The sequence below is a fragment of the Coenobita brevimanus genome, chromosome 101 (assembly GCF_032717465.1).
Source record: "Coenobita brevimanus isolate Jiangsu-jjx chromosome 101, ASM3271746v2, whole genome shotgun sequence".
Lineage (NCBI taxonomy): Eukaryota > Metazoa > Arthropoda > Malacostraca > Decapoda > Coenobitidae > Coenobita > Coenobita brevimanus.
The window spans coordinates 39,639,066-39,652,722 of NC_137054.1; the positions used below are offsets into that span (position 1 = coordinate 39,639,066).

At 41.8% G+C, this 13,657-nt stretch overlaps 1 protein-coding gene across 1 annotated transcript in view; it reads left to right on the forward strand.

Annotated features, from left to right (window-relative positions):
• Positions 1 to 1,522: 1,522 nt before the first annotated feature.
• Positions 1,523 to 13,657, forward strand: part of LOC145415128 (carbonic anhydrase-related protein 10-like) — a 716,332-nt gene continuing 704,197 nt past the window's right edge. Inside the window, exon 1 of the mRNA XM_080284548.1 lies at positions 1,523 to 1,665. Within this exon, the coding sequence (XP_080140674.1) occupies positions 1,572 to 1,665 (94 nt within the window). The 5' untranslated portion in view covers positions 1,523 to 1,571. The remainder of the gene's footprint in view (positions 1,666 to 13,657) is intronic.

Sequence of the window (13,657 nt, forward strand, 5' to 3'; positions counted from 1 at the left end):
TTGTGAAAGTAAGGACAGAACCCGACCTAACGCAACCTGGAATTCTACATATCACATCTGGCGTAACTGGATTCACATATATGTGGATTCAGGAAACGTAGCTGGAGTCTGTATGGCTGGATCTGTACATAACTGGGATTTTACACTACTACACAACTGCAGACTCACACTTTCCGGAACTGTAAATATCTCTCATACACCGTATTTGGAATCACAGGACTGGAATTCAACATATCATTCTTCCTACCTAGCTGAAGCCTCACATAACGAGAATCACACGTAACGGGAATATTTACCGTTCAAGTTCCACGCCATTGCAATATTCATAGCTGGAATATTTGTTCACTCGACTCTTACATATCAATGTTGCTCATATCTGGAATTCAGATTAACCAAGGTTCCTCGGAACCACAGTTCCATAGAACTACCTAGACTTTAGCGTATCTACTCGTGTATGTAAATGGACTCCATGATAATTGGGCTTCTCTATAATTGGACTTACATATACTCGGTGTCTAACATAAATATAATTCAAACCTGAGTCATCCAACTAGAGTCCCACAAGCTACCATTCCTACACAACAGGAGTCCAACATACCAAGCCTCACACACTTGGACTCCTCTATAAATACAAACCCACACAGCTGGTTTCATGCAGGAGGTGACCATCACCAGGCTAATGTTACAATCAACAACCTGGAAAGAAGCATATTTTTTCTTTAATAAACTGGTTCCTACGAAGAAAGCTGGCATGTGAGGTGGATTCAGACCGTGGTGTTCAAACGATATGCTCTACATACGTGAAACAATATCAATTTCACACAGTAAAGTGTGGGTAGTTTTGCATTTTTAATCAAAGAAAGAATGGCACTGAATCAAACAGATCCTTCAAACTGATTCACTAATGTTGTCTGACTTCAGCAGAGACACAATTTGAAATATATAAACAAACTCTGAAATAAATAATTAAATAAATCACATATATAAAAAAAAAAACACACAGAGAAGTAATCAAAATCATTCTTTTCTTGAAACTGATGTCATTCAAATCGAAAGGACGAAAAATGCTGAGGGAAAAGTAACCATATCAACTCCACACAACCCCATAAGAAACCAGACCTAACCCGTATCACACGGACCCCACAAAGTCCCGGAGAACCAGAAAATTAATAAAGTCCAAATACTTATGAGACGAGTCGACGGTCCTACACGTCTGGGACCTTTCACTAAGTCAGTACGATTCTGAGGACCATTAGACCCTAGTACACTTACAGACCAGAATTTCGGAAAACCTGAAGACTTCCACCAAATATTCCAAGCCTCCCCAAAACCTCAATATCTCACTCAAGCCCGAAGCACTAAGAGGCCCGAGACACGAAAGACTAAAAAATAAAACAAAAGCATCTCAGTAAGTTTCAGTACTACCCCAAAGCTCGCTTCCCCCAGTGAAATAAATTGACGTTCTAAACGCCCATTAAAAAATTATCCAGACGCCCAAAAGGACACAGAAAATCCTCGAAAGTGCACCGGAGCTGGACTTGGAGTGGGCAGAGGTGTATAGGGTGGACAAGATGGGAGAGAGGAGGGTCATAGGAGCTGGACCCACTACCCTCCTGCCCACCTCAGCCCTCCTGTTGGCCTGTCTCATCCACCCAGCTCCAACAGGTGAGTCCCCCCACCCCTCTCTCTCTCTCTCTCTCTCTCAGACTACCGTATAATTATGGTGTTAAGTGTTTTTAATATTATGGTTGTAGTCATGGTAAGGACTGGAAGGCCTGTATTTCATTAGCGGAACTCGATATAAATTCTCTCTCTCTCTCTCTCTCTGAACGCATTCCGAGCAGCAAATATCACCGCCTGTGTTAAATTCATTATTCAGATAGCAATGAGGTTACCCCCATACACTCCTAAGTTATTATTGCTTCACCTTGGCCTTTAACTCGATTACCTCACCCTAATTATCCCAGCCAGGTGAAGGGTAACGCCAGGTAGGTACAATGAAACTTGGGTAGATGTTAAACAGAGGGGCAGGTAGACGATAGAGAGGAGGTAAGTAACTGCTGGAAGTGGTGTGAGCAGTTTGAGCTGATGTTGCAAATGGGGTAGGTAGACTGGATTGATGATGGAAAGAACGCTGGTAGATTAGGGTGATGATGGGAAGGAGGTTGGTAGAATAAGGCGATGTTGGGGACGGGTTTGGTAGATGTTTGAAATAGGGAAGATATACTGGCAAAGTTGATGTTGGAAGTGGATTAGATAAATATTAATATAGGGATTGAATATCAGAAGGTTTAGTAATACTGGAAATGGATTACATTGATGTTAGAAAAGCGGAAGGTATATTTGGCAGGTGGGGAAATTTGAAACGAGGAAGGTTTGTAAGTAGGTCAGGTAGATGTTAGAATTCGGTATGCAGATGTTATGCAGGAAGAAGGTATATTAGTATGTTAGACAGGCGTTAGAAATGAGTTAGGTTTACTGGTATCTTAAGCACGTACCATTAGATATAAGGAGGGTACTTTGGGAAAAGTTAGGTATGTGCTAGAAAATAGATACAGTAGTAAACTGAGACAACTAGGATGTGGGTCGAGTAGAACGAAAGAAAAATAGGTAGTGAAGCAAAGTTAACAGGTGGGTGACAATCTCCTCAACCCGAGGACGTCTCTATAAAATATGCTCTTATAATGGCATGATATACTGATTAGTGATTTATGAAACGTTCGTATCATTGGCAAAGGTAAGTGACAACAAAGGTACGTTATATTCTCGTGAGAGTAGCTGGCTACATAGCACCTCTTCAATTTGTTTTGCATATTAGAGATTAGTGTCGGCTTGTAGGCTATTTATATCGTTTATATATCGATTGGATTGCATAACAATATACAGTATAAACAGACAAGGGAAGAAATAACAACGAGCATCCTTACCCAACGAGATGGTGAGATAAAGGCCGTTTTCTCGTCACTAACGGAAGCGTCCTAGCATATCTGTCTTTCCTGTTTGTTTCTGCTTTTGCCACGTTAATATTTCCTTGTGCATTATTTTTATGAGAATTATGCAGATGTGCTCTAATAACAAGATGAAACAATTTGTTAAAGTAAAACATGGTGAATAAATGCCCAAAGGAAAGCTGTTATGAAACCTCCTGACCTCTGGGGAATACGGACCAAAGTGTACAGTGACGTTGCTTACACTAGGGAGATATTGTTTTAATCCCCCGTAATGTGATATCATCTTTTACATTTGTTCTAGATACCAGCAGACGATTTTATACGCACTGGAAAAGTGATCTGGTAGTGATGGGATTACAGTGTGGTCTGGCAGCTGTTTACTGTTACTGTGTACTACTGTGCCCTCAGGGAAACAACACGAATAATAATAATAATAATAATAATAATAATAATAATAATAATAAGAGAAGGATTTATGTTTATCGATAACTTGAGGGTCATCTTATGACTCAAGCTGATAATAATGTCCGACGACAGATGGAAATAAATCTTGGAATTATCGAAACCAAGGGAGGGTAATAGTATCAGTACTGGTACTGTAAGGTTCTATATTCACTAGGAATATAATCTGGCGTCAGCTCCAACAGAATACTGTTGAGCAGTCATGTCCATGACAGGGGTTAAGGCAAGCAATCCATTTTCGCTAAGGCCCAACGACTTGCAAAGTGTGTCAGCTGAAACAAGTATGCATTCATGCTTTATAGACTGAGAAACGCTGGGGATAGGAACCAGTGTATGAAAGAGCCACATGAGAGATTATGTATGAAAGTCTATATATCTATCTATCTATTGCCAGAAGCCTCAATCCCGTTCGGGGTGGCCACAAACAAACCGTCTCCACGTCGCCCTGTCCCTCACCATTTCACTGCCCTGCTCCTAACTCACAACCCCCTCTCTCATATACCTCTTCACCCCATCCCTCCATCTCATCCTCGACCTCCCCCTCCCTCTCCCCCTTTCCACCTCACTCACATACACTCTCTTCGTCAGTCTTTCACCTTCCATCCTCTCCACATGGCCAAACCACCTCAGTGTGTTCCTCATAACGCTTCCTATCACATCCACATCAAAACCACAACGCTCCTTTATATCCTCATTCGTCAGCCTCTCTCTCCATGTGACTCCACAGACTCCTCTTAAATAACTCATTTCCACTGCTCTCACTCTTGACTTGTGTCCTTCCAACAACGTCCAAGCTTCACTCCCATACATTACAGCTGGTATCACAATACTGTCATGTAGTAACTTTTTCACTTCCATGCTCACTTCCCTGTTTCTTATCACTGCTTTCAAGGAACCAGCAACCTTTCTTCCCTGCTGTACCCTTTCAAGCACTTCACCCTCCAAACCTCCATCCCTACTCATCACACTACTCAAGTACTTAAACGTACTCACATTTTCCAATTCCTCACCATCCAACCTTGCTGTACATTCACTGACTTCACCTCTCTCAAAGACCATCACTTTACTCTTCCCAACATTCACCTTTAGATTCCGTTTCTTACACACTCTCCCAAACTCATCCACCAAGCCTTGCAGCTCCTCTTCGTCTTCACTCAACATCATCTGCAAGCAACAGTACAAGGAGTTTCCAAACACTACCCTCTCTCACCAGGGCCACTCCAACATCCAATACCCTACCGTGTACCTCTTTTATTACCCCATCCATGTACAGATTGAACAACCATGGAGACATGACACATCCCTGTTTCAACCCAACCTTCAAAGGGAAAAATTCACTCAGTTCACCATCCACACACACTGCAACCTTCGCACCATCACGCATACTCTTCACAGCATTCAACAACTTCCCATCTACTCCATATTTTCTTAATACATTCCACAATCCTTGTTTATCCACCCTGTCATATGCTTTCTCCAAATCCATGAAAGCTGCATACAACTTCTCTCCCTTCTCTAGAAACTTTTCCACTAAAGATCTAAGAATGAATATCTGATCTACACAACCTCTTCCCTTCCTAAAGCCTCCCTGTTCTTCTTCAACTAATTCCTCTGATCTTTCTCTAACTGTCAGTAAGTATCCTACCATACACTTTTCCTATTATACTAAGAAGACAAATGCCCCTAAGATTACCACACACTTCTTTATCCCCTTTTCCTTTGTACAAGGGAATAATTATATTTTGACTTCCAATCCTCTGGGACTCTACCTTCCTCCCAGGCCAATCTGCACATCTTCCACATCCATTCTGCTACTATCTCTCCCCCATGCTTCAGCATTTCACTGCACACTTCATCAATTCCTGGGGCTTTCCCCCATTTATCTTTCTTCATTGCTTTCACAACTTCTATCCTACTGATTTCTTCCTGTCTTCTCACCTCCCTCCTTCTCCCAGCCATTGCCTAGCCACTTATACTCGCATTACTTCCATACCCTATGTTCAACAATTCCTTAAAGTGTTCTCTTCATCTGCTCACTTTTTCTCCCTTCTCCACCAGTAATCTTCCATTTTTATCTTTCAATCCCCTGCTAACTTCACTTCCACCCTGTCTTACTCTCTTCACCTCTTTCCAGAGCATTTTCTTACAGTCTCTCCACTTTACACTCAAATTCCTTCCAAATTCCTTATCCACTCTCTCTTCTTACTCTCTCTTACTAAACTTTTCACCTCTCTGTTTCTTTCTACATATAACTCTCCCTTCTGCCTCTCAACTTCTTCCGCGCCCCTATTTCTCATCCATTCATTGTATGCTTTCTTCTTTTGTGCCACAGCCTGTCTTCATTCCACCACGCTGTTCCTTGCACCCCCCTCCGTCTTCTCTTCATCTCACACACCACATCACATGCTGCACATATTTCTTCTGTGAATATCCTGCGCACACCTTCCACGTCCCCCAACTGCTCCAATTCATATTTGCCCAATCGTTCCTTCACTTCTCTCTTATATTCTGCCTTTCTCTCATCCTCTTGTAGCCCTTCCACTCTCCTTGCAAATACTCCTTCTTCCCGTCCTTCCCTTCTTCTATTTCTCCATCTTTTTTGGATCTTGATTCTGGCCACCACCAAGTAGTGGTCAGAAAGTCCACTCCCCCAACCTCTGTAAGCTCTTGCATCCATTACACATCTTCGGATCCTTTCATCCACACACACATAATCAATCATTGCCTTCCTGTCATTCAGTTCACCAACCACCCTTCTCATCACCCGCCATGTATACCTGTGGATCATTTTATGCCTGAAGAGGGTATTGGCTATCACCAACCCACTCCCAGCACAAATGTCCACTAACGCACTGCCATTCTCATCTATCTCAGTAGGCACACCCCACTCACCAACTATTCCATCCACCTTCACATTCCCTACTTTACCATTCATATCACCGATCAAAAACACTCTCTCATTCCTTCCAAACTTTTCATGCACACTTCCACATTTGTCCAGAACTCTTCTCTCTCACTCTGCTTGCACGATCTTGCGTTGGCGCATACATGCACACAATCGCCCACATTTGTATTCCAACTTTCAATCTTACCCACACAATCCTCAACCCAACTGATTCATACTCTCTTATGTTCTTCTTCCATCTTTTACTCACAACTATATACACTTCTTTTGCCCTCTCATTCTCACCTACTCCTGCACATATACCCCATCCAAACTTCCATTCTCTCACACTCTCATCTCTCCATTTAGTTTCAGTTACTCCATATACATCAACTTTCTCACCCTCAAGCACCTGGACAATCTCTCTTTCACCTCATCATTCACTTCTCTTACATTTCATGTTGCATTTACCATGTCCTTTGTCCGGTCCTTGGTCGTCATCTTTTGTCCGAGGCTTCTTGTTCGTCTTTTTAGTTAGTTGTTTTCCTGGGAGGGGCACTAACCCTCCGCCAACCCTTTTAGTCGCCTTGTACGACAAGCAGGGATACTGGGGGAGTATTCTTGGAAAAAAAAAAAAAAAACCCTACCCCCAGGGGGTAATGTAAATAAATAAAATACTAAGTCACCAAAATTAAAGAATACTGAGTAACGAAAACTAAGGGTAGTGAGTCACCTAAAATAAACGCTTCATGAAAGTCAAAGAAACAAAAGATTCTGAAAAACACTTAAACTAAACAGATACTGAAAGTTAACTAAATAAAAATTGTACTCAGTTACGTTAATAAAAAGTACTGAACATCATCTAAAGTGAAATAATACTGAAAGTTACATAAATTAAAAGAATATTGAGGAAGTCTACCTAAATTAAAGGAGGGCTAATAGCATCCCAAGTTAATAGAATATTCAAGATAATTTACTTAAATAATGTCGACTAAATTTTGTAAAAATAATGAGAGCCACGAACATTAGTAGAAATTAAGAAATATGAGTGTAAATAAAACTAAGCTACCTAAATTCGAATCATATCATATCTTTTGTAAATACTCCAACATGCTTGCATGCGTCTGCTTTGGTCACCTAACGACGGCTTTTCACGCTGCTCAATCTCTAGCAGCCTCCCTGTTCGACCCCTTATCCCAGAGGTAACACTCTATGACCTCGTCCCAGGTCTTTTTCCGTCAACCACTTGCAACCCTACCCCTAACGCTCACACTTTTCACTTTCTGCATCCAATTGTCAACCTCCATCCTTTGTGCATGGCCAAACCATCTCAGTCTGTCCCTCATCATCGCAGCACCAATACATTCCAGTCCCATCTTCCTTCTCAACTCTTCAACAAGAAGCGGTGCCAAGGTACAGCCAACCCGTCCCCGGCAGTCATTTTAGTGCTGACATATAAACAGGATATCTAGTCAAAGATGCCACGTATCATATTTGGAGTAAATCGGGTGAAAATTGACGATTTTATGCTCATTTGAAAGTTTAGGCCCGACCACCTGACACTGACCTCTCTGCTGCTAACTGGGGGGTGATCCCCCTGATGTAATGAGGCATGTTATAGGACGCAAAAATGAAAGTTGCGCCATTCGGATTCGGTTTCATGTCGATATGACGAATTTGAAAGGAGTTATGGCGAAAGAAAAGATTTAAAAAAAAAAACATTTTGGGGGGCCTACAGCCTGGGTCTTGGCTCAGTTTGGACCAAAATTTAATCAGGTGATCAGAAGGTCATAGCCCATCATCCCTGGTATTTTAGTCAAAATCGCACAAGTAGTTTTCGTGTAAAGTTGTTAACAGACAGACAGATAGACAGACACAGACAGACCGAGTGAAACACAATACCCGTCCCCGAGCCCCTCCGGGGCCGGGTCGGGTAATCATAAACCTAGCTCCCCTCCCAGAATTCGCATTCAAGGATGCACCACACATCCATCTAATCACCGTCATTTCCGTACGATTGAGCCTACAAATATATTTTTCCTTTACCACCTAGGTCTCAGTACCCTACAGCATTACACTACTAACACATGCCACATACAAAGATACCTTAGCACGGAGAGAGAGCCCTCTCAATACCAGGAGAGGCAACAGCTCGCTGAACTTCCTCAAACTACTCCTTACCCTAGCTACTCCTTACCTAGCTCCAACCCTACCTTCAGCACACAACATGTTCCCCAGATAATAAAACTCTTCCACACACTCAAGAGACTCGCCAGCAAAATCAGTCCTTTCACACCTGACAATATTTATACGCTCACCCCGACACACTGCACACATGAAATCAGCATTAACTTGCAGCTGACCTCTAATACCACTACATCTCTTATGCACCCACTTATCAAGAGTACTGCACAAGATGGAGTTACTTCTCATGCACTTATGACAAATCGCACATGGCAACTCTCCCTCTACTTTGATAGTACCTAGATATCATCACTCTTCTTTTATCCACATTTACTCTCATACGCATGTGCTCCTTTTCATCTCTCCATTTCTTAAATCTTTCCTCGGCGTCCTTTTCACTCTTTGCAATCAACACCAAATCATCAGCATACAACATCTCCCACGGAAGTCCATTTCTAAAATCACGAGAGAGATCTTCATGAACCATGGCAAACAATAAGTCCCACGACTGATCCCTGATCCATGCCAGCATTCACAGAAAACTGCTCAAATCTCCATTAACTCTAATCTGGGTGTGAGAACCCACATACATGGCCATAACCATTTTAACCAGCCACTCCTCGACCCTAGACTTTCTCATTGTCCTCTTCACCACCTCCCTTAGAACTCTGTTAAAGATCTTCTCTAAATCAACAGAAACAGAGTACAGCTCCCTTTCTTTCCTATATATTTTTTTTCTGAAACTGACAGACTGCGAACATGGCATCAGCAGTCTCTTTGCCTGGCATAAACCCAAACTGCACCTCATCAATATTTATTCTTCCCCTAATCATACCTGTCTGGTCCAAAACTCTTATGCCTCTACAATTTCCTCTGCATCACCCATTCCCCTTGTACACGTTTACCACAACATAAATTGCTCTCATGTGCCTGAACTCAAATCTTCTAAATTCTCCACTCTCTGGCTTCGGCTGGCCTGTTATTCTCTGACTAAATAAGATCTGTGCTGTGTACTTATCCCTCAATTCTGCTGACTATGAAAATTCCTTTGACTGTCTTACTTCTACGATGGAACACATCTTATCATTCTTACTTTCTCTGAAATCTCCATTCTAGGTGATTTCAGTGTTCAGCACCACCCTTGGCTCTCCTCTCCTTCACTGCTGCATCTGGCGAATAAGAGTAGAGCAGCTTGTGCAGCACCCTACCCATATCCCTGACTGACTTTGAGAGGATTCCAGTATAACTGACCTTTTCCTTACAACCAATCCTTCTGCTTAAGCTGTTAGTCTGTTCTCTATATTGGGTTCCTCCAATTAAACCCTTATCGCCTTAATCTGTCCTATTGCTCCAGTAAGGCCAATGGACCATCCCAAGAAATGGTTGCTGTGGCACTTTGGAGCTGCTGATTGGGATGCCATGAGTCAGTACTTCTTTGATTTTCCCTAGAATGATTATTGCTTCCATGGCCAAGAGTCATCTGAATGTGCTTTGCACATTATGAAGGTTATTCTCTAAGGCATGGAAGAATACTGTCCATTCTCTTATCCTGTGATTAATGAAAAAAAAAAAAAAAAAACTGGTTTAAACACACTTGTTCTAATGCTGTCCACAACAAGAAGGCCTACAATAGGTACCAGAGCCAACCCACCCCTGAATCTGATTTCGTTTATGTTTCTGTCCTGAATCATACTAAAGGTGTTCTCTCTGCTAAAAATAATTTCATTCTTACTAAATGCTCTGAACTCTCCAACTCAAATTCTTCCCACTCCTTCTGGCACTTTGCCAAAAACCATTCTAACATCTGTACTTCCTCTGTCTCATTGTAATACCTCCATAACTGTTTCTTCTACTGGTACCGGTAAAGCAGAACTCCTCACTCAGACTTTCTCCTCCATTTCCACCTTAGATGACTTTGGTGCTGTTCCTGTATCACTGCCTCTCTCTGACTTCCACATGGCTGTCATAAAAATGTCTTCAACTGATGTGTTTTCCGCCATCACTGGCCTCAATACTAATAATGTATATGAGCCTGATGGAGTCCCTTCTGTTGTCCTCAAGAACTGCATCTGTGCTTACACCTGCTAGGAAAAATCTTTTGTTTTTGACCGTCAACCTGTGCCTTTCCTTCTTGTTGGAAGTTCTCATCCAACCTGTCCTAAAGAAGGGTGACCATTTCCAGCCCTCTTACTGTTGCCCAATTGTTTTAATATCCTGTATTTCTAATGTCTTAAAATCTATTATTTAAAAAATTTAAGCATCTTTCCTATCATAACCTTCTTACTGATCATAAGTATGGGTTCTGCCAGGGATGCTCCACTGGTGATATTCTCACCTTCCTTTCAGACTCCTGCTCATCCTCCTTTTGGGAATTTGCGAAAGCTTTGCCATTGTACTTGAGATCTCAAAAGCTTTCACTCGAGTTTGGTGTAAATCTTTGATTTCCAAACTGCCCTCTTACGGTTTCTATCCTTCTATCTGTACCTTCATCTCTAGCTTCCTTTCTGTCGTTCTATGACGGCTGTTGTAGACGGCCACCGTTCTCCTAGAGCAGTCAATAATGGTGTTCCTCAGGGCTCTGTCCTATCACGAACTTTCTTCCTTTTATTCATCAGTGGCCTTCCACTCGTATACTGATGACTCCACCCTTCATCTTTCCATCAGCAATTACTTCAACAACAAGGGATGAGCTTATGAGACACTTAATGTCTGACTTAACTCATATCTGTGATTGGGGTAAAAGTATCCTTGTTTTTAATGCATCAAAGACTCAGTTCTTACATCTTTTGGCCCCTCAAAATCTTCCGCAGGATTATCCTCTTATTTTTAACAATATCCAACCCGATCCTGCATGATATTTGGGCATACTCTGGGTTTCATTCTTTCAGGATTTATCTTGGAAAGATCATATTTATTACCTCTGTTGTAAAATCTGCTTGTAAGAAATTGGGTGTGCTAATCCGACTCCGTGCCTTCCTTACCCCTGCACAGTTGTTTACATTGTACAGGAGTTTTATTCGCCCTTGTGTAGAGTACAGCTCTCATGTTTGGGGAGGCTCCCCACATACAGCTCTTCTTAGCAAGGTGGGGTCAAAGGCTTTTCGTCTCATTAACTCATCTCTTCTTACTGGCTTCTTTCAACCTCTGTCTCTCCACCATACTGTTGCATCTCTATCTCTTTTCTATTTACTTCAATGGTCACTGCTCCTCTGAACTGTCTGCTTGCATCCTTCCACCATTATGGCAGGTTCACAGCACCCATGTAGCAGCAAACTCTCATCCCTTTTCTGTCCAACTCTAATGCAAGAGTTAACCGTTACTCCCAGTCCATTATGTATGGAACAGGTCACCTCTGGAATTGTCTTTCTCTGTCTGTGTTTCCTACTTCCTATGACCTTCAGTCTTTGAAGCACAGTGTGTCTAGGCATTTTGAAATAATCGAATCATGATTTTGGCTCAGTTATCTTGTTTTTAGTTTTTCTTCAACATTGCAGGCTTCTAACCTTTGTTTTCTTTTTTCTTGCATAAACAATTACAATCTTCAGCCAGTCATCTAGGACAACACAATAAACCCACCCCTATATCTCCTGAGGCCTTCTGCATTTCAGCTGTCGTCTCAGACACAACTGCTGCCTTCCCCAGCTGCATCTTGCCTATTGACCTGCTCACAGTAGCAGCATCAATCAAATGCCAAGGGCCACACACTGGATCTGCTGACTTCAAACCTTTCGTGCTCCAGTAAAATTTCTCATTCAGCTACCGATTGCGGTGCACTCTCCAGGTGTCTTTAATATCCTCACTGTCTACCATTACATTTCCCTCATAAGTCTTCACACACTTTTTTCACCTGTGGTATCCTTGTTTTTCCATTTTGTCTGATTTGCCACCTTAAATAACTTATTTCTCCTTTCAGTGCTATTTAGATAATCCAGTAAATATCTCTGAGACTCAGAGTTTGGTCAGTATACCTCCTTTCTACCCCTACACATGGCAGCAAAGTGTTCCTTACTATTGCTACCCCTTTTCCATCCCCAGAAAAGTCTTCTTTTCTCTTAAATTACAGCTTCCACACCCTCATCTTACCACCATGTTACCTCATGTCTTGGTGGGCTCTTTGTCTATCCACGCAGTGAATCAGTAACTCTTAGACAATTGGTCTTAAGAGCTCTGTACTGTTTGTTAACATTTCTGTCAACATCTCCCAGTAAGTCACAACTTAACTCATCTCACTATAGAATACATACCTTACTGATTGGTTTTTCAACTTCTATGTTTTCCTCCTAGATGCATAGATCCTCTTCTTCACCACCCAGTCCTTAAACACCATGTCACATGTCAGCAGTCCGTGTTGCCGCACACACACGTCACTCCCTACAACTTTAACATCCCTCACCAACCTCCTATCAACCCTTCTGATCAAGAAATAGTCAGTCTGGCTTCTGTTTCCTCTAGACTCATAAGTAATCAGTCTACTTTCTCTCTTCCTTAAATTTGTGTTTCATACAACCATGTTCATTCCCTCCCCAAAGTCAAGTATCCCTTCCCCTTCTGCATTCCTCGTACTGTATGTGCATCTGCCATGGACCCCATCATATCCTTGAGCTGTGTTACCCACATGATCATTTAAGTCCCCTTCTAAAACTACAATCTCATCGTCCCCCATGCCACTTACCACACATATCAATTCAACCCAGAACCTATCTTTTTCTGCATCATCCAAAGAAGCCTGTGGAGGGTGCACTGATATAACTGAAATTATGAATTTCCCAAAGAATTTTTTCACTGCTATAATCCTTTCATTCACTCTCATTACATTCATAACAAATTCCATCCATTTTTCCTCAATCAGCAAACCCACACCACCATATCTGTCTAGTCTAGACCTGTGGTTCTGAGCTTTTTTATACTCATGACCCCTATTTTAAAACACCGAAGCACATGAAACCCCCATGCCATCAGCCATTACAATTTTAATAAAATATCTGAGAATGAAAGGTGAAGAAAGAGAAAACAATCTTTAATTCATCAGTTTTTTGCAATTTTACTACAACAAACCTTGCACATTGAAAAATTCAAGGTAATTTTGGTTTGTTAGTCAAAACAAGTTCATCATTTTTTCTCATTGCCATTCATTGTCACGCAATCCAGAATCATCACTAGCATATCGTCATCTCTT